This window comes from Oratosquilla oratoria, chromosome 9 (genome assembly GCF_046742065.1).
Source record: "Oratosquilla oratoria isolate Oo_2021 chromosome 9, ASM4674206v1, whole genome shotgun sequence".
NCBI lineage: Eukaryota > Metazoa > Arthropoda > Malacostraca > Stomatopoda > Squillidae > Oratosquilla > Oratosquilla oratoria.
The window spans coordinates 9,803,275-9,828,836 of NC_134785.1; the positions used below are offsets into that span (position 1 = coordinate 9,803,275).

The 25,562-nt window shown below is 41.2% G+C and overlaps 3 protein-coding genes across 5 annotated transcripts in view; 1 reads left to right on the forward strand and 2 right to left on the reverse strand.

The window, feature by feature from the left end:
* LOC143028177 (carbonyl reductase [NADPH] 1-like) overlaps nucleotides 1–19,118 on the reverse strand; it is a 46,462-nt gene extending 27,344 nt beyond the window's left edge. Inside the window, exons 1-2 of one of the 3 annotated variants that reach the window (XM_076189929.1) lie at nucleotides 18,870–19,118; nucleotides 13,563–13,639 (exon numbers count right to left, since the gene is read on the reverse strand). In XM_076189929.1, the coding sequence (XP_076046044.1) occupies nucleotides 13,563–13,583 (21 nt within the window). In that variant the 5' untranslated portion in view covers nucleotides 13,584–13,639; nucleotides 18,870–19,118. The remainder of the gene's footprint in view (nucleotides 1–13,562; nucleotides 13,640–18,869) is intronic. The other 2 variants (XM_076189924.1, XM_076189927.1) reach the window with 2 other exon arrangements.
* LOC143027885 (uncharacterized) lies at nucleotides 2,863–10,539 on the reverse strand. The gene is made up of 3 exons (XM_076189533.1): nucleotides 10,493–10,539; nucleotides 3,242–8,986; nucleotides 2,863–3,086 (listed from the first exon to the last, which is right to left on the reverse strand). Exons 1-2 carry the CDS (start codon nucleotides 10,537–10,539, stop codon nucleotides 4,357–4,359), a joined length of 4,677 nt encoding a protein of 1,558 aa, XP_076045648.1. The 3' UTR covers nucleotides 2,863–3,086; nucleotides 3,242–4,356.
* A 1,266-nt stretch (nucleotides 19,119–20,384) lies between the features above and the next one.
* On the forward strand, nucleotides 20,385–22,949 carry LOC143028180 (uncharacterized). The gene is made up of 2 exons (XM_076189933.1): nucleotides 20,385–20,765; nucleotides 22,228–22,949. The coding sequence occupies exons 1-2, from the start codon at nucleotides 20,594–20,596 to the stop codon at nucleotides 22,782–22,784; spliced, it is 729 nt and encodes a 242-aa protein (XP_076046048.1). The 5' UTR covers nucleotides 20,385–20,593; the 3' UTR covers nucleotides 22,785–22,949.
* The last annotated feature ends 2,613 nt before the right edge of the window (nucleotides 22,950–25,562 follow it).

The window sequence follows — 25,562 nt, forward strand, 5'->3', positions numbered from 1 at the left end:
TAGCTATTTACAGAATCATGAAAGGCATAGAAATTACTGATAGAGAGAATCTGATAAAATGGGATGACAGAAATACAAGAGGACACGGAAAGAAAATAAAAAAAGACAGCTATAGAAGAGATTTGAAAAAGAACAGCTTTCCTCACAGAGCAATAGACAGTTGGAACAAGTTAGATGAGAAAGTGGTGTGTGCAAAAACAATACATGAATTTAAAAATAGTTTAGATAAAATGAGATATGAAGACGGGACCCACGAGCATAGCTCCCCTTCCCGTAAAATACAACTAGGTAAATACAACTAGGTAAATACACACTTTCAACGAACGGACGGCTTGAAGAACGCTCTGAAGAAAAGTGCAGATTGTGGATACCAACGCAAAGAGAAGTGCCTTTTTGTATTTGCAGGGGGGGGGGGAATTGCTCGTGGGGTAGTGGGAAAGTAAGGAAAGAGGAGAGGGGGAGGGATTGCTGGGGAAATGGAAGGTAATGAGGAGGTGGAGGAAATGGCCCTGACGGGCCGCCGTAAGGTAGACAAACGACCCCAAGACGAGTTGGATGATAACATGTCTAATAGGAATGTGAAGATTAGAGGTATAGATAGGAGCAATATAGCAGAAAGTGATGAGAATATTTTCAAGGGATTTAAAGAGAGTGGGGGGGACACAAACCCCCCCCGACTGACAAGACTAGAGAAGAAGGTTGATAAGGTGATCGAGGACTTGGAGAGTAGGTTAGGTCATATGAACACCATTTTAAAAAGGGTTGAAAGATTGGAAGAACTGGAAAAGGCGAATAAAAACTTAACTGATGAAATAGAAGAACTAAAAAGACAGTTAAGAGAGGTAAAGGGGGAGAATGAGGAATTGAAGAAGAATAGTAAAGAAAACAGAGAAACAATAGCTAAAGAAAGTAAAAATTGGAAGCAAACCCAAGAAGGAAATAAGATTTCATTCACTGACATAGTCAAACAGCAATTGAAAGAACATACTGAAGACTCAGTTATTAAAGTGATGAGACAAAATGAGAATATAGTAAGGGATTTAGCAGACAAGAAGAAATGTATAATTATATTAGGAATGGAAGAGAAACACAACACAGATAGAACCACAAGAATCAAAGAGGAAAATGAAAAAGTAAGCCAATTACTAGAATCAGTTCAGGAAGATGAACCAGGAATTATGAAACAAATCGAAGAGAAATTTAGACTCGGAAAGTATAGCACAGACAAGACCAGACCAATTAAGATTAAATTCAAGTCACAAACAACGGCAGAGAATATCTTATCCAAAACAGGGAAACTAGCAACAAGTGAACAACACAAAAAGATATGGATAAAAAGAGAAATGAATAAAGAGGAAAGAGAGGAAGAAAAGCAGAAAAGACTGGAAGCTAAGACAAAAAACGAGAACAGAACGGAGTCAGAGAAAGAGAGATTCTATTGGAGAGTAGTGAACATGAAACTAAGGAAGTTCGACATACAAAAGAAAAACATAAGGGAAACAGAGAACACAATGGAAGTGGCAGAAAACTAAGAGTGTCTTACACAAATATAGATGGATTAATAACAGGATTGAATGAGCTGAATGATTATTTGAAAGAAAAAGAACCGGACATAATGGGAATTGTAGAAACAAAATTAAAAGGCCCACTACCACCCAACAGTGTAGGACATGATGCATACAATTATTGGATTAGAAACAGAGAGAAAAAGCAAGGGGGTGGAGTTATGTTCCTGACTAAGAAGGATATAAACGTGAAAGGTGTCATATATGGAAAGAATACAGTAGAGATGATTATGATAGAAGTGGAAGACAGAGATAAGAAGAGCAGAAAATTTGTGATCAATTATGTGCCTCCGAAAACAGCCTCATGGGAGGAGAGTGAATATAAAAGTATGCTAGAGGACATAAAGATAGCATTAACTAAAATAATGGAAGACGGAGGAAGAATAGTTATGATGGGCGACTTTAATTGCAAAGAAATCTGCTGGGAAGAAATGACAGTAAAGAGTGGTGATGACTCATGGGGAAATGCTCTACTTGAGATGATTATTGACCATTCAATGACACAATGGATACAAGAGAACACTAGGTATAGAAATGAAGAAGAACCATCGAGGCTAGACTTAATAATTACATCTGAACCTAGAATAGTGGACAAGATTGAATATAAAACACCAATAGGTAAAAGTGACCACATATTGATTGAACTGGAACTTAATGAAGAAAAATATATGAAAAGAAATGAACAATATAGAAAAGGAAGAATGATGTATGAAAAAACAAACTTTGATAAAATAAGAGAATTCTTCCAACAAGAAAACTGGGAAGAAATATACAAAGAAGAAACATCAGTGGAAGAGAAATGGAATATTTTGACAAAAATTTACAAAAAAGGAGTGGAAAAGTATGTCCCAAGACAAAAACAAGAAAAAGAATATGTAAAATGCTGGTACAACAAAAGTTGTAGGGAGTTAAAAGACAAAAGAGACAAAGCCTGGACCAGATGGAAAAAAGACAGAAGACCTGAAAAATGGAAAATATATACTGGTTATAGAAATGAATATGTACAAAAGTGCAGAGAGAAAAAAAGAAAATATGAAAAAGATGTTATAGAAAAGTGTAAAGATCAACCAAAACTATTCTACAGATTTGTAAACAATAAACTGAAAAACAAACAAGACTTGGAGAAATTGAGACAAGGAGGAGTTGAATACACTGAGGAAATGGAAATGGCAGAAATTATGAACAAACATTTTAAATCAGTGTTTACAAGGGAAAATATACAACCTGAAGAGATTGAGTGGAAAGAAAAAGTCCCCCCTATGGAAGAAATAGAATTTGGCGTCACAGATTACTCTGCTACGCATAGGGGGTTAGCGTAACGAGTGCCCTCTTTTCTGGATTACGTAACGTAAACAACGCGGGGTTAAGGATCCACGGGGTACTCGTCGCTAACATTTATTGGCAATAGAAAACACGACTTTCTCATCTTCACACAACAGGTGCTGCCGTTGAAACCATGGCAGCACACAGTAATTGGGAGGAAGAGTAGAAGTAGAAGTAGTAGGAGTAGGAGATGAAAAACTGTAAACAAACCAGAGCAACGCTCGTTACTAACAGCTTTTATACAGAATTACAAATAATCTGAACATGAAATACGAGCAGCTTAAGGCTAAAATCATTATGACATACAAGAAACAATATACCAGATCTAAAACTAAATTCAGCTCAAAACTCACCGAGTAGGCCGCGAAGGGAGCGGGTATACCTGAAGGCGTTTCAAACCACACTGGCTGGAGGCGTGATGTGACATCACACCACCGCAACAGGTTCTTACACACCTTCTTAAGTCTAATTCTTAAAGTGAACATTGTACAAATAATGAGATGCTATCTTGCAGCACAGCTTGCAGACAACTTACAACGATAGTATTCTTAAGCAGACGAAGCTTCTGCTCGCAGCATACTTAAATTAAACATTACGAAAAACAAACTTGGAAACCTCTTCCGAGGGGAAACGAGCCTTACGACAAAAAGATATGTAAACATGGGGATACACGGACATATAAAAAAGCCCCGTTACCTCTCGTAACGGCACACTCCCTTCCTAATTTTCTAGGGGGGAAAATTACCAAATCTATTGACCTAGCAACACAAGCTCAGAAATGGGTCTTACATATTCATGGGCCTTGTTGTTTACCACAACTCTTACTTGGACCTTCCTGACTAAATCATCCTTGCCAGGGAATACTTTGTTTACAATACCCAAGGGCCACTGTCCTTGGGGACACTCTTGATTTTTTACCAACACTACATCATCCACCTTTACATTTGGAGAGGAATTGACCCACTTTCTTCTGGGTTGCAAAGAGGAAAGATACTCTTTCTTCCATCTCTTCCAGAATTCCTCAGCAAGGTGATGGACATGCTTCCATTGAGATTTGTATACTGCCTTAATATCTATCTCTTCAGGAAGAGTTACAGGAATATCAGTTTTCTGAGTGAGAAGGATGGACGGAGACAAAATGAAAGGACTACTAGGGTCCGAGGAAACAGGAACTAAAGGTCTGGAATTCACGATCTTACATACTTCTGCAAAGAAGGTTACTAACACCTCATGTGTTAATGCCTTGGGGTGATGGTTAGTCAGTATCACATTCATGATGTTGCGGACTATCCCCACCATACGCTCCCATGCTCCACCCATGTGAGAAGCATGAGGAGGGTTAAACAACCAAGTGCAACCTTGACTTGACAAGAAACTATTGACATCACCACCTTCATCGGTAATGGCAAGCAAGTTCAGTGCTTTGACAGCACCTACAAAGTTCGTGCCTCTGTCAGAACGCATCATCTTAACTGGGCCACGAATACAAATGAATCTCTTTTAAGGCATTAATGAAGGAAGAAGTACTCAATTCTTCTACAGTCTCTATGTGGATAGCTCTGGAAACAAGACAGGTGAACAGAACGCCCCATCTTTTACTTTCGAGGAAGGAACTTCTAGTGCGCCGAGTTTTTATATGCCAGGGGCCAAAAAGGTCAACTCCTACATAGGAAAATGGCGGATTGGGAGTAAGTCTATCGACGGGTAAGTCTCCCATCTTCTGAACACACACCTTACCTCTTACCCTTTTACAGGTGACGCATTTGGAAATGACCTTAGAAATGGTACGTTTCCCTCCCAAAATCCAGAAACCACCTGTACGGACGGCTCCTTCTGTAATCACTCTCCCTTGGTGGTGCACTGTCTCATGGTAGTGACGGATCAACAACAAGCCTAAATGGGATTCCTTTGGAATAATAATAGGCCTTGTAAGCATACCCAGTATATCACCGCCTTGACTCAACCTGCCTCCTACACGAAGTAGGCCCTTCTGGTCTAAATAAGGAGACAGAGATGCAATGGGACTGGAAGGAGGTAAACAAACTTCACCTTGCAATTTAGTCATGGCAGACGAGAAATAATCCTTTTGGTATGTCTGAACAATGAAATCAGCTGCATCTTCTAGTTGATCGGGTGACTTATGTTTGTTGCATATATGCCAACCTGAACAACACTTGTTACCTTGTTTGAAAGAACGGGCTATATGCTTAAGGAGAGCTACCGCTCTTACAAGTCTCCTCCAACAGGAGAAATTAGAGAACCTCTGAGCTAATGACGCAATTGCAGGCTCTACATTGCTTTTGTTTGCACTAACAAGGGGTTCAGACTCAATTGTGTAGTCTGATACCTTTACTTCTTTATCTGTCTCAGGGCTTACAAGAGGAAAACTTCCACTGGTGGATACAACATTCTCAAATAAGCTTGAGGGACCTGACAACCAATCACTCTGATTTAGGTCGGTTATTTCAAGACCACGGGTAGCCAGGTCTGCTGGATTACAATCTGTAGGTACATAATGCCATTGGTTAGGTTCGGTGGACGACCTAATGTGGTCTACTCTGTTACTCACGTAGACATGAAATCTACGCCTTTCATTATGAATATAGCCCAAGACAATCATGCTATCAGAATAGAAATGTCTTGCGTCTAAGGGTTTGTCCAAGCAATCCGAGATGGAATTGCTGAGATTAACTGCCATCACTGCAGCACACAACTCTAACCTGGGAATAGTATGACCATGGTTGGGAGCTACTTTAGCTTGTCCCCTCACAAAACACACCTGGTAGCTTTTGGTATCACTGAAAACCTTAAGATATGATACAGCTCCTACTGCTACTCTGGAAGCATCTGAAAAGGTATGAAGCTCTATCCTGTGAGCTTGAGACAAAGAAATACTAGCAAACTGACGATTGATGCTTATGTCCTTGAGGTCCCTTAAGGACGTTAGCCATCTGGACCATTTGGTATGGATCTTAGCTGGTATGGGTTCATCCCAACCACACTTTAGATTGGTTATCTCTCTTAGGAGTAGTTTTCCCACTATTATTACTGGAGCTAAGAATCCCATGGGGTCAAACAGACTATTTACAACAGACAGTATCCCTCTTTTTGTCGAAGGCTTGTCTGAATCCATGAACTTATAGACGAAAACGTCTCTTTGGATGTCCCATAAGAGGCCCAGGCTAGACTGTATAGGCATAGAGTCAGAAGTTAGGTTCAGCTCCTGAAGGTTATCAGCCAGCTCACTGGTGGCAAACTTTTCCAGCACTTCCTTACTGTTGGAAGTGATCTTGTGCAAGCGCAGGCGTCCTCCTTCTTGAAGTGCTGACTTAGAGTCTTGGATTAACTTGTAAGCAGTCTCCGCATCTGGCAGAGATGCTAACCCATCATCCACGTAGAAATTGTTCTCTATGAAATAGCGAACTTCAGGAGAGGCATCTTCTACAGACTTACGCAAGCCATAGGTGGCAATGGCGGGAGATGGCGTGTTCCCAAAAACGTGAACAGTCATTCTATACTCAATCAACCTTTCATCAGGGTCATTATTCTTGTACCAGAAGAATCTGAGATAATCTCTTTGCTCAGTCTTCACTTTGAAATTGTAGAACATCTGTTCTACATCAGCTGCCACTGCTACAGCTTCCTGACGGAAACGTAGAAGAATCCCGAGAATACTGTTTGTCATATCAGGACCTGACATCAGCATATCATTTAGGGAGAACTCTCTGGATTTGGCAGAAGAGTCGAACACAACCCTGATCTTGTCAGGTTTCTTAGGGTGGTACACCCCAAACAATGGAAGATACCAGCACTTCTGATCAGACTTCAATGGTGGTGCAACCTCAGCATGCCCACGATCTAACATCTTTTGCATGAAGGCCATCATATGCTGACGTTTTTCCGGCTTTGTGCTGAGGCTACGATGGAGAGACAGTGTGCGGTGCCACACAAAGTCTCTATTATTACTGGTGGCTACAACATTGGGACGGAAAGGCAGTGGCGCGACCCAATGACCACTTTGATCCTTGCGGAACTCTGAGTTCATAACATCCAAGAACTTCCTGTCTTCAATCGACAGGGCGGCCTTGTCATCATCTTTGGTTACCTTGAACAAATCATCCTTTACTTCAGAAACATGAATCTGGTTACCACATGGTGCGACTATAGAGGGACGTCTATCATGTACAAAGGATGTTTTGAAACTGCTAATGACAGGAGGCCTACAAGTGCCATGGAGACACACTTCCCCAATGATTGCCCAACCCAGACTGGTCTGTTGAGCTAGAGGGGCATTGACAGGTCCAATTCTCTGGTCAAAAATGTAATGAGCTGAAGGCACATCTCGACCAATGATGAGTAGAATCTCAGCTTCAGGAACCAGAGGTGGAATACATTCGGCCAGATCGGACAGATGGGGATAACCACGAGCTATGGCGGGGGTGGGTATCTCTTCTCTTACACTGGGAATGCTGTCGCATTCCACTAACTTAGGGATATGCACCTCTTGTGAGTTATGCCAAGACACGATGGTGTAATTTTTGGTGGTGCGCCCAGAAGCGCCTGTTACACCTGCACAGGTAGCTAGACGATATGAAACCCGTTTGCTCAGCTTGTCAAACAAATCGAAAAACTCAGACCTTGCTAAAGAGCAATTGCACTGATCGTCTAGGATGGCATAACACCACACTCCGAGCTCTGGCTTACTTTCAGGATAGACCTTTACCAAGAAGGTCTTGGCGCAGGACTTACTCATGGAGGTGGGGTTACTGCATATCAAGGTACATTTGGAACTGACCGCAGCATCCTCCCCTCCCTGAGTCTTTACTATGGGGGTAAGAACATTTGGAAGCAGCACTTGATTGACTACAGGGGAGCGAGGTGTTTTATCTTGAGCAACCTCCCTTCCATGCTGTGTAACCGCTTGAGTCGAACTCCTCTTCGACCTGGGTTCATCGTGATGTAAGGCAGTCACATGAGTATGGGCCTTACAGAGTTTGCAGAAAGTTCTCTCTTTGCAGCTGGAAGGAGGATGGTTACCTTTGCAACATCTGTTGCACATTCCTTTATCGTTTAGGAAAACCTTCCTCTCGCTCACTGACATGGTGCGAAAAGCCCTGCAGAAATCCAAATGGTGTACGTAGGCATCATGGTAGACGCAAAAATCTCCCTTTTCTGCCTTTCTTTGCTCGGTAGGACTAGCGGCGCCAACAGACCTGTCAGCGCCCATGGTCGACTTACTGCCACTGGACAACATGGTGTCAGTCTTCTTCACACGTACTTGAGGAAACTTAGAGGGAGGTGGCTTCTCTGGTTTCACAAAACCATCGGCTCCAAGGCTTTGATAAGAGAAACATGGATCATTCTCGACCCTTGCCATCTCCTTCACAAACTCAATGAAGAAGGAGAAAGGTGGGTACGGCACACCGTGAGCAGTCTTGTAGTTCATGGCTCTGCCAGTCCACGCTCTCTGTATACAGGGTGGAAGTTTTGCGACAATGGGATTGATGCCTGACGAGGCGTCATAATATGCAAACAGTGTACTGTATACAGGGTTAGCCTTCAAGGCTTCTATCTGATACAGAATGTCACACAGGTCGTATAACCTTAAGGTGTCTCTAGGTGAAATCCTAGAGAAGTTGGCGAGCTTCTTTTTAATTGAAGTCTCAATGATCGAAGGGGCAGCAAACCTGTCATCCAAGCGCTCCCAAATTCTACTGCACGCCAGGTTTGGATTCTTGGCATTTGAGTTTCTGGTTGTACGGGCCCATTCTTTAGACTCAGGACCTAGGTACTTAACTAACAGGTCTATTTCCTCCTTACATGAGGTGCCTAACTCTTGCACGACTTCCTTGAAACTCTCTTTCCAAACAGCATAGTCTTCCGCAGTATCATCAAACGTAGACAGCCTGCTAAGAAGTAAATCCTTCCGCAAGAAGAACTTGCTCAGATCGGCAGAATTGGAGGTTGTCCCCAACCTAGGAGATGCACTCCGAGGAGGTTTTACTACAGGTGGTGACACATAAGAAACATGGTTAGCAAAAGGTTGCTGCTCAGGAAGCACAGACCTCACCCTTACCTTTTCGATACGAGGTTCAAAACTGAATGGAACATTGTTAGCAGGCTGTGACTTAACTCTGAAATCAGAACAGGGCTTGAAAACAGGGCTTTCAGGATTCAAGCCTACCAGATCCTTCTGACTAGCGGAAACATCGACTATACCACCCTGTTGCTCCACATATAGTTGGGTGCGGGTAGCGACTGTACCTTTTAATTGGTCCCAGTCACTGCATGTTTCCCAATCATCGTCAGGTCCTAAGTGCCTAAGTTCGGCTTCGGCTTCTTCCAACTCCTTTTGCTGTGTCATAACTTTGAACTTGGCCTGCATTTCAGCCTGCTCTTTCATAAGCTGACCCTCTTGTTCGGCAAACTTGACTCTGATACGAGCGGTCTCCACCTTGGCTCGTTGCTTCCTTGCAACACTAACACTGGTGCTACTGGAACGACCTGACCTAACCGACCTTCTTGAACTGCCCTTCATTGAAGGGGGCATACAAAACTCAGAGTGGTCGACGAGGGATAAAGGAACTTGATTGGACTTCGGGTCATCTTGTAAAAACGGTTCAGTGTGGTGTTCCTCTTCCGTGACTTCAACTGCGGAAGAGGAAGCATAGTTACTGATTACCTGACGAAAAGATGCCTGAAAATCCCTGTCTTCGTGCTTCACTGATTCAGCACGAGCCAGACTTTCTGAAGTACGTTCACGCATTAAGAATTCCAGGTACCTTTTTACAGTATCCTGGTACACAGCGTGGGCCTCATACAACCAAGGACCATGATTCGGTTCTTCCAATAAGGCTTGTACTCCTTCTCTACTCGCCTTTACCCTCTCTTCATGCTGATCAGACGCTCTCTGAAAAGCCTCTTGCCCTTCAGCCGTGAGGACTCTGACCCTACCAGAGACGGGTCCTTCATCTATACTGTGGTTGGAAGACATATTGCCAAGCGAGAGAAACAGTGAGAGACAAGACAGTAATATGATAAAGAAGACAAGGAAAACTCGAACTTAATCGAAAACCACGGAGTACGTTACCACACTCCTAACTATACGACTATTGAGGTAGACAACAACAGATTAAACCCTACATTTGGTTCAATCTAAAAATGCACATTAGTCGCATGCTTATATTAACATATGACAGGATTTTAGGCAAGGTAGCTTGCCTTCAAAGGAAAAACACATGCTTAACTGCGACGAGGTGTTATGTAAACACTGTTGGGGCTTGGCAACCATACGTTGTTGCCACATCACACTCGCGCGCCGATACGATCACTAAGACTGCCACATCACACTCGCGCGCCGATACGATCACTACACTTTGGCTTGCGCTACACTACACTTTTACTTGCGCTACAAACCCAAGCACACACACGCAAACTTATGCCAGGAAGGCGACACATCAAGTTCATGTGGTGACGACGAGGGGAATCTAGACGTGGCAACGGCGTGCAGGGCGTGGTCTGGCCACATCCTCAAGATGGACTTGGCATACTGCATGGCTAACTTTTAACTCCTTCGCAGCGGCTCTTTTCATTCACCTCTTCACGAAAGCGATTTTCTTGGCAGAGAGCGCCAATGGCCATCGTTTTTCATTTTGGCGTCACAGATTACTCTGCTACGCATAGGGGGTTAGCGTAACGAGTGCCCTCTTTTCTGGATTACGTAACGTAAACAACGCGGGGTTAAGGATCCACGGGGTACTCGTCGCTAACATTTATTGGCAATAGAAAACACGACTTTCTCATCTTCACACAACAGGTGCTGCCGTTGAAACCATGGCAGCACACAGTAATTGGGAGGAAGAGTAGAAGTAGAAGTAGTAGGAGATGAAAAACTGTAAACAAACCAGAGCAACGCTCGTTACTAACAGCTTTTATACAGAATTACAAATAATCTGAACATGAAATACGAGCAGCTTAAGGCTAAAATCATTATGACATACAAGAAACAATATACCAGATCTAAAACTAAATTCAGCTCAAAACTCACCGAGTAGGCCGCGAAGGGAGCGGGTATACCTGAAGGCGTTTCAAACCACACTGGCTGGAGGCGTGACGTAACATCACACCACCGCAACAGGTTCTTACACACCTTCCTAAGTCTAATTCTTAAAGTGAACATTGTACAAATAATGAGATGCTATCTTGCAGCACAGCTTGCAGACAACTTACAACGATAGTATTCTTAAGCAGACGAAGCTTCTGCTCGCAGCATACTTAAATTAAACATTACGAAAAACAAACTTGGAAACCTCTTCCGAGGGGAAACGAGCCTTACGACAAAAAGATATGTAAACATGGGGATACACGGACATATAAAAAAGCCCCGTTACCTCTCGTAACGGCACATAGAAGTAACAAAGAATGAAATATTGACACACTTGGGTAATTTTGATGTCAGAAAATCGCATGGGCCAGATGAAATAGCAAACTGGATTCTGAAAGAATGCAGGAATGAACTGGCAGACAAAATACATAGCATAATAAGCAGTTCCTTAAAAGAAGGAAAAGTTCCAGAAGATTGGAAAAAAAGCAAATATAGTACCTATATATAAAGGAGGAAATAAAGAAGAACCTACCAACTATAGACCAGTCTCTCTAACAAGTACAATAGCAAAAATATGTGAAAGAATGATCAAAAGTAGATGGGTAAAATACTTGGAAAAAAAACAACGTACTAAATCCAAGGCAATTTGGATTCAGACAAGGACGGTCATGCGTCACCAATTTAATATGTTTCTATTCAAGGCTAATAGATATAATACAAGAAAGAGATGGATGGGCTGATTGTGCATTTCTAGACCTAAAAAAAGCTTTTGACAAAGTACCACATAAGAAGTTGCTTAAGAAATTAGAATATGAAGGAGGAATACAAGGTAAATTGCTAAATTGGATGGAAGACTTTTTGCAAGAAAGAAAAATGAGAGTAGTGATAAGAGATCAGCACTCAAAATGGAATGAAGTAATAAGCGGTGTCCCGCAGGGAACAGTTCTGGCCCCAATAATGTTTGCTATATATAATGATATGGATGAAGGAATTGAAAGCTATATGAGCTTCTTTGCAGATGATGCAAAACTACTGAAAAGAGTGAAAACTGAAGAAGATTGTGAATCACTACAGAGGGATCTAAATAAAGTACAAGAATGGAGTAGGAAGTGGGAGATGGAGTTCAATACAAAAAAGTGTAGTATAATGGAATTTGGAAAAAGCAAAAATAGAATAACAGGATCATATAATTTGGGAGAAGAAGGAATAAAAAAAGTAGAAAATGAGAAGGACCTGGGAGTCATTGTTATGAATAATATGTCACCTGAGAAACATATAAATAAGATTTTTGGAGAAACTTATAATTTAATAAGAACAATCAAAGTGGCATTTACATACCTGGATGAAGAAATGGTGAGGAAAATCCTAATCACCCTGATAAGACCAAGATTAGAATATGCAGCAACGATATGGTCACCAAGTACAAAAAAAATGTATAAAAAAACTTGAAAGAATACAAAGAGCAATCACAAAACTGGCACCAACACTCTCAAAACTATCATATGAAGAGAGACTACAAAAACTTAAACTACAGACACTAGAGCAAAGAAGAGAGAGAGGAGATTTGATAGCTATTTACAGAATCATGAAAGGCATAGAAATTACTGATAGAGAGAATCTGATAAAATGGGATGACAGAAATACAAGAGGACACGGAAAGAAAATAAAAAAAGACAGCTATAGAAGAGATTTTAAAAAGAACAGCTTTCCTCACAGAGTAATAGACAGTTGGAACAAGTTAGATGAGAAAGTGGTGTGTGCAAAAACAATACATGAATTTAAAAATAGTTTAGATAAAATGAGATATGAAGACGGGACCCCACGAGCATAGCTCCCCTTCCCGTAAAATACAACTAGGTAAATACAACTAGGTAAATACACACACACACACACACACACACACACACACACACACACACACACACACACACACACACACACACACACACACACACACACACACACACACACACACATATATATATATATATATATATATATATATATATATATATATATATGTATATATATATATATATAAATATATATATATATATATATATATATATATATATATATATATATATATATAAATTACGAAGAACCCTTACTCGGATTAAAAGGAAACTAAGAAGAAAGTGTAACTTCTATATTTCGGCTAATAGCTATAGCCCTCTTCAGGAAAGTACAGATTGTAAGATTTGCAGAGACATAAGTACAATTGAGATTGTACTTCTGTCTGCAAATTCTTGTAAATCGTACTTTCCTGAAGAGGGCTATTGCTGTTAGCTGAAATATAGAAGTTACATTTTCTTCTAAAGTTTCCTTTTATTCCGACTGCGGGTTCTTCGTGATTATCATTTACAAATGTGCTACAACATTTTGTCTAAGTGATATATATATATATATATATATATATATATATATATATATATGTATATATATATATATATATATATATATATATATATTATATATATATATATATATATATATATATATATATATATATATATATATATATATATACACACACAAACGCAACGTTGAATAAAACACTTTAATCTTACCACACAAATTCTAGGGGCCATTGATGCTCAAAGATCTCAGCAACAGCGAGTGAGAGATACCAGCTACTTCACCAGGGCTGCAATAGATTATGTGCCCCATAGAAAACGGCTACGTAATCCAGGCTTGCAAGATAATCTTCACCCGGAACAGTCAAGAGTCTCTTATCATATCTCATGCAGGTCCCTTCACCAAAAACAGTTTTCACTTCACAGGTGCTCAACTATGGAACTCACTACCTGTGTCCATTAAGAAGACAAATAACAAGGTCACCTTCAAGAAAAAAGTCAAGGGTTACCATATGTCTCAGCTATGGACAGAGAACAGCCTTGATTTTGTGTACTACTAGCTTAGTAAGGGATACCTGAATCCATGAGTAATACCATCCATATCTGCGTTCACTCATAACTGTTTCTGACCTCCCCTCCCCCCCTTTTTCAGAAGTTTATTTAAGCATAACAATGATTGATGTTTACAAATTGGTTTCCACCTTTGTTTTGCCAGTCATAATATGGCATATGCCTCAGGTAGGTTCCGAGAACAGTTATGATCTGACCTCTTTCCTCATTCTCCTTGTTGTTTTACTCATTCGAGTACTGGTCCCCTGTACCCTACCTCTGGTGCTTCAGGTTATAATGTACTACTTATACACTAACATTTCCAGAATTTCTTTTGGATAATTGCAGACAGCAGGCCGCTAAGATTCGGGAAAGCCGTATGCAGCAGGACAGCAAAACAAGACGTCTTGTGTAGCCAACCAGCGACGTTGCCACCAACCTGACACATATTTTAAGAACCGCCAATTTGGAAGTAGTGTGCTAGACAAGCAGGACGATAAAAGACATCACGAGGACGAAAATACACAACAACCAATCACCGGGCACCAAAGCCGGTGTTTATCATATTCCGTGTTCAGGATGTGATAAAGTTTACATAAGAGAAACGTCACGCGACCTGAATACACGAATGCGTGAACACCGTTACGACATCAGGCATGATGTCACCACCAATGCATGTGTGGCACATAGAAACAAGGAAAACCATCTTATGGACTGGAAGAATGCAGAGCTGCTGATACGAGAACCAGACAAAATCCGCAGGAAGTGTTTAGAAGCAGCGATCATTCAAGGAACGAACACTATTGAACAAAATAGGGGTATGTTCAACGTCTCGCCCCACATAATTCCCCTAATACCCATGGCCAGCAAAATTTTAAAATATTTAAACCACCCTTTGTGAACATTTCGCCCACGGACGTTCGGGCCAGCATTCTCAACCTTTTCCAGTGTTCAGTACTTCTCCTCCTCCTCCTCCTTCCCCTCCTCTTCCTTCCCCCCTACTTCTTTTCTCTCCCCGTTCCCTCCTTTCCCCTTATTTAATCTCAAGCATATGTATCTCAACTTGTATGTATCTCAACTTGTTCGGCGGGCTCCACCATAGCCCGCAATAGAAAAATAAAACCTAAACCTATCTCAACTGAGAAACGTCGTACAAATAAAGGCTCCGTCCTCATGTGGTGTTTAACTCGTCACCTATCAATACTTGGGCATCTAGATCGACGCCCAGGGTCTCCTTCGCTCCAGAGGTCAGGTACCTCCGAGAGGCTACGAAGACGAAATTAAATTTCCCTGGAGCCATAACGAGATTTTGGTCGTATGAGACCTTCGGTACGCTCGGTGGTAGAATATGCCGTTGTGGCTCTCATCATGGAACAAGCTCGGAAGTCTTCCAAAAGTCGGCCGGAAATTATAATTGATTACTAAAAAAAGCGCTGTACTCGATGTAATTGATTACAAATTATTACGTCCACCACTAATTGGAACTATACAAGCACTCCTCCAGTCCTCCGGCACTACCTTCTCTCCAGCAAACATTAAATAACCTCACCAACCAGTCCACCATCACTGTACCTCCTTTTTTAAGACATTCTGCATGGCATCCATCCATACCAGGTGCCTTACCTGCTTTCATCATCTTAACTGCTGCCTTCACTTCATCCTTCCTTATTTCTCCTCCATTTTCCTCACTCTCATTTTCTTTGCATTTCCCACTGCAGCTATCTTTCCCTCCCTATCCTCCTTCACATTTAGCAACTCCCTAAAATATTCTGCCCATCTTCCCCTTACTGCCTTCTTCTCCATTATCATCTCTCCATCTGCACCTTTTACCTTTTCTTCTCTACTTGATTCGCCTCCTCTTCCTCTCTTATTTTCTTTCCAAGACATCTTTTTATTACTTTCAAAATTTTCTGTCATACTCCTACCCCATTTTACATCTGCTCTCCTCTTTGCCTCCTTTACCTTTTTCTTTACTTCTCTTTTCTTTTCTTTGTACGTCTCATATGACTCCCTCGTCCTATTTTGTAACCAATCTGTGTAAGCTCGCTTCTTCTCTTCTACAACCTTCTTTGTTTCCTCATCCCACCATTCACTACCCTTCCTTCTATTTCCTCCTGTCCTTCTTGTTCCACACACCATCTTTGCACACTTTGTGACTCCCTCCTTGAACCATCCCCATTCCTCCTCCACACCTACCTCTACTCTATCCTTCACTCCCTCCCACTCCTCCTTCAGCTTCTTCTTGTACTCCTTCTCCTTTTCCTCTCCATTTAAAGAGTTCACTCTAAGCACTTCCCTACCTTTTGTCCCTTTCCTCTTTCTCCATCTATCCTCCACTCTCAACTTACCTTCCACCAGAAAATGATCTGATATTCCCCCACCCTCTCCCCTTAGCACGTGTACATCCTTAACTCTTCCTATCATAATCCTATTTACCACTACATAGTCCATTAAAGCTCTATCTACCACCCTTCCCTCCACCACCCTCTCCCATGTGTACTTATGCTTGACTTTCTTCCTAAACACTGTATTTGCTATCATCAACTCTCTTTCTAGACACATTTCCACCATCAACTATCCACTACAATTCTTTCCTGGAACTCCACATTTCCCAACCACTCCATCAATTGGATCCTTTCCTACCCTAGCATTAAGGGGGACAATTGTGAATGTAGTAGTTTCAGAGGGATTAGCTTGTTAAGTGTAGTTGGGAAGGCTTATGGGAGGATCTTGATTGAGAGGATTAGGAGAGGAACAGAGGAAGTAATTGGTGAGGAACAGAGGAAGTAATTGGTGAGGAACAGTGTGGATTTAGGACAGGTAGAGGTTGTGTAGATCAGATTTTTGTGTTAAGACAGATATGTGAGAAAGCTATAGGAAAGGGGAAGGATGTTTTTTGGGCCTTTATGGATCTGGAAAAGGCTTACGATAGGGTAGACAGAAAGGCACTGTGGGAGGTTATGCGGATATATGGGATAGGAGGAAAGCTTCTGGGAGCTGTCAAGAGTTTTTATGAGAGTAGTAGAGCTTGCGTCAGGATTAGAAATGGAGAGAGGGAATGGTTTGAGGTAAAGGTGGGACTTCGTCAGGGATGCTTTATGTCACCCTGGCTGTTCAACTTATACATGGATGGGGTAGTGCGAGAGCTAAATGCAAGGGTAGTGGGTCAGGGATTGGAGATGGTTAAAGAAAATGGAGAAAGGTGGGAGGTGAGCCAGTTGTTGTTTGCGGACGACACTGCGCTTGTGGCAGGATCGGAGGAGGGATTGAGGAAGTTGGTGACAGAGTTTGGGAGAGTGTGTGATAGAAGAAAGCTAAAGATAAATGTGGGTAAAAGTAAGGTGATGAGATGTACAAGGGGTGAAAGTGGCAGTAATCTGGAAGTGAGCATTAAGGGAGAGCAACTGGAGGAAGTGGATAGTTGGGTACAAATGTGGCAGGAAAAGGTGGAGTAAAGGTGGAGGTAGAATGTAGATTGAGAGAAGCGAGTAAATGCCTTGGTGGATTAAAATTTTTAATGAGGAATAGAAATTTGGGAATGGATGCTAAGAGGAGACTGTATGAAGGAGTGATTGTGCCAACAGCACTGAATGGGGCAGAAACATGGAGCATAAGAGAGGAAGAAGGAAGGAGCTTGAATGTGTTTGAGATGAAGTGTCTGAGAAGTATGATGGGGGTTACTAGGCTGGATAGAGTGAGAAATGAGGAGGTGAGGAGGAGAACAGGGGTGGAAAGGGAGTTGGGAGATAGGGTTGATGAAAGAGTATTGGGATGGTTTGGACACATGGAAAGAATGAGTGAAGAAAGACTAGTAAAGGTGTGGAAGGCAGATGTGGAGGGAGTGAACATGAGGGGACGTCCTAGGATGAGGTGGATGGATGGGGTGAAGGGGGCTTTGGGGAAGAGGGGAATGTCTGTTGAGGAAGGACGGGAGAGGACAGAAGACAGGGGTGAATGGAGAATGGTTGTATATGGAAGATGTTGTGATGCATGAGGTGGAATGGACGGGGGGATGGGGGGTGTGGTAATGTGTATGAGCAAAATTTTGACGCAGCCCGAAAGGATTTCTCCCCGTCCTCTCCTTTATATGGGGGGACTGAGAGGGTGTCGCCGATTTAATGAAGCGGCCTTGCTGTGGATGTGCTGTATCTTGCGACACTGCTTCTGACCCAGGGCAGTGGACAAGGTGCAGGGATGTCCCGTCATCTAGGAGGTGCTAAGATGGGAGGGAGGGTGGAGGGGTGTGGAGTGTTTTCAGGGATGGAATGGGTGGGAATGATTTTATGCCTTTTCCTTTTTGGCTACCTCCCTAGTAAGGGGGGAAAAGCCTTGGTATATGTATGTATGTATGATGTACTAATTGGAGGCTGTGCGCAGTGCATTTTCCACAGTTCTGCTTTTTCTTTTACATGGTGACGGCTTAAGACAGTGGTTCCCAACCTTTTCTGGCTTGAGGCATCCTTGCCAAACCTTTCAGAAGTCCCCGGCACCCTTATTAGAAAATGTAAATTCTAGTTTGTCAGTATTTTGTTGATTCAACATCAGTATAACATAATTTTGTCCTTGGATAATGTGAAAATACTCATCTTTACACTGATGCTGATTTAATGAACAAAAATGGATGACAGAGTCGGTAATACGAAAATTATTTTTGCCCTCATCTTTGGCGGCACCCTTTAGTGCCACGGCACACCGTTTGGGAACCACTGGCTTAAGATATGATTAAAGGAAATACATAATATTGGCGCATCCATGTATTCGAAAACCTTCTTGAAATGTGCAGTTATTTCATTCTCTTTGCTGAACATTATAGCAGGACCATCACTAGTGTGTATCCGTGACCCATCATTGATTCCACAAACACAATTATGACAACAACAACGACGACGTCAATAACAGTGAAATGTCAAGGTTGTGTTGTGCCTGGATCATTTTATCGAAAAAAAACTTAAGTACCCGATCTTATCTTACCGTCGTACCATATCCTCTTGGACTTCGGCAACCGTGGAGCGCCACCGTTCACGGTCCCTAGTTACTTGTAACATCTGTGCTGGTTTGAGTTGTTTTCCCGTCGCCCTCATCAGCCCGTCCATATACTTCTCCCTCTGCTTTCCTCTTGCTCTCCTTCCCTCCACCATTCCCGTCATCACCACCTCTTCCAACCCTTCCCTCCTCATTAAATGTCCTAAGAATCGCAAATGTCTTTTCCTTATTGTTGTCATCAATTCCCTATCTGTCCCCATTTCTCTCAATATTTCTTCATTTCTTTTTTGTATCCGATACTGGATCCATTAATGGGGATGATGGGAATGATGTTGTGGAATATTCCGTAAATGTAAATGAAATCGCACAGAGTAGAGGCTCTAAATTTACATAATTGTTTGTTTAGATCATGGTACCTTCTTCGTCCATTTTATCTGTAAAATTCAAATTGTTCTGAGTTTTTGACATAATGTTCTTCCCCAGAGGCTTTCTAGAATTTGAAACCATTCCATCAGCCTAACCGAATCTACTGACACACTTAGACGATCATAACATGTGGAAATCTGCAAACTCCATCGGATCATCACATAACGTCAATGTGCTGAGGCCCTAACATGCTTAATTTTTGTTTTGTTTTTATTATTACTACATTATTTCATTTACATGATTTATTTCATCTTGTCTCCAACATCCGCTATTAATGCAGGGTAGTTATAAGGAATCGTTTGGCTAAGAATAGCTAATCGACGTCAAACCTATGAAACCTGTAACGGCTATTTTAGTCCTGATGAGCCAAAACAGCAATTTACAAAGACCACTGAAGCGAATATATAAAACCATGCAGGGCAATTTATTATTTCAACCCAATATTTTTTATAAAACATAGTAAACCATTGTGCTACTAAATTTTGCAATTTTTTTTACGTTTCCTTGGTTTACTGGCAACGTCAACACAAAAGAAGTCTTGTCCAGTGGATCCGAAAGCTAATGCATGGAGACACTCGATTAATCACAGGAAGTAAATGCATTGGTAATATCTTCCTCATTTTTCTTAAAAAAAAAAAAAAAAAAAAAAAAAAAATAATAATAATAATAATACATCATACTCTGATTCAATAAATTTATCCTACCCGAGTTTCATAGAATCTTTGTCCCTTTTAATAATTTTGTTTTTAGATAGAATGTATTTTGCCAGTCTCACAGATGCAATTCTTATCTATATCTCTGGATAACGTTGTATCATTCTGAGTATATTGGGCCCGACAACATTTACGAGTACCGCAATTTGATAACGTCAATAAAGATTTTTTGGGGAGGGGGGATGGTGGCTATAGTGGAGAATATCACAACCGCACCTCATCTAATCCAAACTGGTAATTATAAAAATGTTTCCTAGGTAAATAAACAAAACAATAAACACATAAAACCTCTCCTATCGCTTTAAGGCCCTGTCAGACGAGCGGGTTGGCCGCCGCGGGTGCAAAGCGGGTCAGCCGCCGCGGAACCGCTTTATATTGATTCCTATGTAAAACACTGGCTGATGTCACACGGGCGGTCTACCCGCCTGACCGCGGCGGGTGAGACGCATTTCCCCACTTGAAACCGCCGCGGCCAGCCCGCCTGGCTATGTCAGACGAGAGGTTTACCCGCCGCGGCCGGCAGTGCTGGCTGAATCACAGGAGAGGGAAGGCGTGGCTGTGTTGTGAGCAACTATGTTCGATACTGAAAAGTTTATATGCGAAATAGAGCTGCGTCCTACCATTTGGGATGTGAGCTCGAAATCTTATTCAAACAAATGTGAAAAAAGTAAAGCTTGGGAAGAACTGTGTGAACTTTTTATTGATGGATTCCAAGATATGGAGAAGGATGACAAAAATAAAGAAGGTATGTAATTTTTCACCTTTATTATTGATTAGTACACAAAAGATAACTGTTTTCAGACTTATGTGTAATTTCCGATGTAGATTCCGGTTTTTTCATTAAATTGTACAATTTTGCCATACATACATAGACATGTAATGGTTTTTGTGGACTAAATCATGTTATTTTGCCAAGGTGTTGCTCCCTCCTCACTGACAAAGTACGTAGCAAATTTATCACGAACTGCTGTGGCACGACCAGGTCCAATATTGATTACATCATTTGTATCTTCAAATCCCACTATTCTCAAAGTTTCCTCGAAATTGTGCCCGTCCCTTACATGGACAAAATTGTGGAGCACGCAACAAGATTTGACTAGTATTTCTGCAAAATCGCACGACACGTCAATAGGCCTGTGAAATATTCGCCATTTATTGCTGAGAATACCGAATGTACACTATATAGCGTCGAGGGCCCCCAAACAATTAGGGAAATTTGCGTTCTGTTGGAATTCATCTGAGATGTGGAGCCAGTCTTCTTGTGTCAAGGTCGGGATGCACTTTTCCTTCAAAATTATCCAAATGTTGACGCACACTTCTTTCACAACTTCAGCTGCTGTCGTTCTTCCACATCTGTATATGTAGTGAAGATCAGTGAAGGAACATCCTGAAGCTAGATACCTGAAATACGAAATATGATTAATATAAAAACATGACGATATAAAGGATATGATATAAACTATCAAATTTATTTCATAACGAAATTATGAATAGCTCAACATTTTTAGTAAATAAATTATACATACTAGCAGAACCCGTTCAAATTGCAGGCTTCTTTTTTCAAACAATCGATAAAAAAAAATCATACGGACAAGCAAAATTAGTTATTTATATGGATTTTTTTTACTTTATTGGCATAGAAAAGGGTGTTTTTTTAATATACTAATTTTTGGGTGTAGATTACGAATCCGTTATCAGTTTTTGGGGGTCGGCTCTAGTTTTAAAGTTATAGCCAAGTTACCATGTATTTACATAGGAGGAAATTACCCGATGAAATGAAACTAACCTAAAATAATCTAATTAACCTAAACTAATCTAAACTAACCTAAATTAACCTAAACTAACCTAAGCTGACCTAAACTAACCTAAACCTAAACTAACCTATAACTCGAAAAATATTGAAAAAACAGGAAAATGTTCATGAATAAAATGTTCTTAGAATTCAATTTTACATACACTGTGCAAATTTCATCAAGATCGGTCCATTTTTAACGTTTTTTAGGGTAATTTTTACGGTTTTTCCCCTATAACTCAAAAACTAGGGGCGACCCCCAAAAACGGATAACGGATTCGGATTCAGGAGGTCAAAATACACTATATAATATACCACTATATATATAAGTATAAATATACCATTTATATCACAGAATGAATGTCATCTGTATTTGAATTGTTGGAAAAATTATATTTTCTTTTCTTTTCCACAGCGGTTGTTCTTCAGAAGAAGTGGAAGAACATCAGAGATCATTACAGGAAGGAGTGCGCTAGAAGGAAAACTGAAAAGAGTGGATCAGGTGCGTCTTCAGCGAAAAAAGAATATATCTACTATTCCCAGTTGTCATTTTTGTCGTCGACCGTAGAGACTAGGCCTCAAAAGAGTAGCGATAAAGTAGAGGAAGATACTGACGTGCAAACAGCAAGAAGTGAGTGCAGCCAGGATTTGCCGAAGATTCAAGCGAAAAAGAAGAAAGTGTCTTATGAGGACAGTTTAATTGGCGCACTTTCAGCAAACATCTATAAGCAGATTCAAGAGCCAAAGGAAGATGCAGACAAAGATTTTCTCATGTCCCTTCTACCATATGTGAAATCTGTCCCAGACTCGGCGAAATTGGAATGCAGATGCGAAATAATGCAAGTTCTCAAGAAGTATAACACTCCTAGCATCAACCCTATGCAGTATGCTCCGTACCCTAATTCCCATTCTCCTCTGAGCACACAGTCTGTAGCTTCTTCTGACACAATTATTGAAGAACTGATACAGTAATAAGTTATGCAAAATAGACACTCCCTGCCATTTCTCCTCTGAGCTCAGAGTGTGTAGCTTCTTCTGATTCAATTATTGAGCAACTAATGTTTTGATATCTGTACCTTCTTCTGACATATTTAAGTATTGAGGAATTGATTTACTAATAAATATTAGTATTAACAATTTGTATTACTCACCTTAAAGTTATAGCCAGTCTTTCTTTAGGAGGAATACTTTTTCTCATATTCGTATCTTGCTTCTCAATGGATTCTTCCAAAAGTGACAGCAGTTCATAAAAGGTTTGGCGGGACATTCGGAAATAATTGAAAAACTTAGTTGGATCATCTTCCAATTCTTTGAATAGGAGATAGTGAGCACCTTCTGTTAAACGGGCACTAGTTATAGGGTGTGCCCATAACCGTCCACGGCGCCGCTGTCGACGTTTCTTTCGAAGCATTAGTGTTAACAACAGCACTTTCTGTTCTAAGCTCATTTTTTAACAACAACCTTTCGCTGCAACGGCAAGTCTTGAACTGAAGCGGCAGCCGCCTTTACCATGTCACACGGGCGGGTCGGCTGCTAGTAAACCGCAGCGGTTTTAATAGCGGCCGACCCGCCCGTGTGACATGGAAAAGGCGGCCTGACCGCCAGCGGGCAAAAAACGCTCGTCTGACAGGGCTCTTATTTTCGTCGCCAACTTCATCGTTCGAAGCGTCGAGTAGAGGTACTGCACGTGACTGACAACGCTGGTCAAGTGAGGAATTGGGCCGTGCCGCCTGGGCGAAGAATGCGTAGGCAAACCATGAAAGAGGAATTCGCCTCATAAAAAAAAGCTAATGACGTTAATTACTATTAATATGTGGTGCTCATTCATGGAGTTCAAAATACTCAGAATGCAATGTCACCTCTAATTTTCTGCTGCAAGTGTGTGCAGAAATTGGCTTGTGTGCAAACTTTGCCTTCTATGAAAAATAGTACATACCCATGGCACAATTTGTAAGTTTCTCTTCCATGTTACCTTCACCAAAACAATTACTGATTTGACGGTTGTTAAGTTACCATATTTTTTGAGAGTTTATGAGCTGATGTTTGGGTGGAACTTCTTTATTGGATGGATTTCAATATCATTTGATAACTTTGTGTGTGCACATTTTTTCTCTATGTATGCTAATTGTAAAATGTGAGCATGCACATGCACTCAGATAAGAGGGAATGATGTGAGAATGATAAGAGTTATCTGATGACATAGATAAAATTTGCATCTGCAAGTCTGACAAATAACTTTATGAATACCCAGGTAGAAGGGACAACAAATATGTGTGGAATTGATGAATCGTAGATCTTTGTTCCGGGTGTAGGACAGTTGCTCACCGGATAGTTACTCACCGGATACGGTAGTTGCTCACCGGATAATTGCTCACCGGACAGTTGCTCACCGGAGAAGTGACAAATAGGACATTTGCTCACCAAAGGATTATTTTTTACTTTTCTTGAACTTAATAACAGATAATATACAGGATTTTTTTTGTTATATTGTATTATATATACAGCAATAATACAGAAACAATATCCAAACTTTTAGTTTTTAATTCATTATAAAATTCAATACCAATTTCTTCCATCAATATATAGTAATGATCTTTTACTGGTCCAGTCTAATGGTGTCAGCCACTGTCTGTCTTCAGAACCTGTCAACACCCTCCCCTCCATCTGGAGGTACAACCTTGAAGGGATGACAGTTTCATGGACTACGGACAGGATTTCTTTATCAACTTTGATTTTTGCCTTCACCTTTCCATATAAAGAGCACTGACAATGAATGGCTGCTCCTCTCCACCTTTTGTACTACCATAAGTCAGTGACACAGAAATAGTCCCACATACATACATATCAAAGGGCCTTATCTCCCTTCATCATAGCACTTCACAGATAAAGTGTCATCCCTATCTCCTGACACACTAAGGCAATGCAGCAAGACACGATGCCTCACACAAGACACAATGTTTCACACAAATATTTAAGTGTAGGGTGGTAACCTGAATCAAGGCATACCAATGTTATTTTGATTTGTCTTGTCTCTCCAGGAAGAAGTGTCTAACATTTATCTGTCTTGTATTAGTGACCCATCATCCAGGAGGAGCCATGAAAAGAGGGAGGGAGGGGTAGTGAATGGAAGTGGAATGCGTGGGGGGGTGAAATGGGTGGAAGTGGATTTATACCTTTTGACTTTGGCTACCTCCCTTGTAAGGGTGAAAAAGCCCTTTGGTATATGTATGTAAATGCAACTATGACACAAAAGCACATCAAACTGCATTATCCAATGCTCACTACAACAAGGATCCCCCACAATAATGGATGAAAATCCGTTAGAGCGAGGGTCTGTCTGGTCGGGTTTTTTGTCTGTTATATCTGATATCCGGTATGTCAAGGTCTGTTATATCAAGGGTTTACCGTATACCAAAGGTTTCTTCCTCCTTTTTAAGGGAAGTAGTGAAGTCAAAGGCACACCCATTCCCCCAACCCATTCCCTCACATCTTTGCTCCCCACAGACAAAGGGTCATCCTTGTCTCCTGCCCACTGCCTGGGTCAGAAGCAATACAGCAAGACACAGCACATCCACAGCAAGGCCACTGCACTTACACATACATACACCGATGGCTTTTTTTTCCCCCTTACATGGGAGGTAGCCATAAACAAAGGCATAAAATCCACTCCCACCCATTCCATCCCCAAAAACTCCACTCCCATTCACTCCCTACTTCCCTCTTATATTCTCTCCTCCAGGATGATGGGTC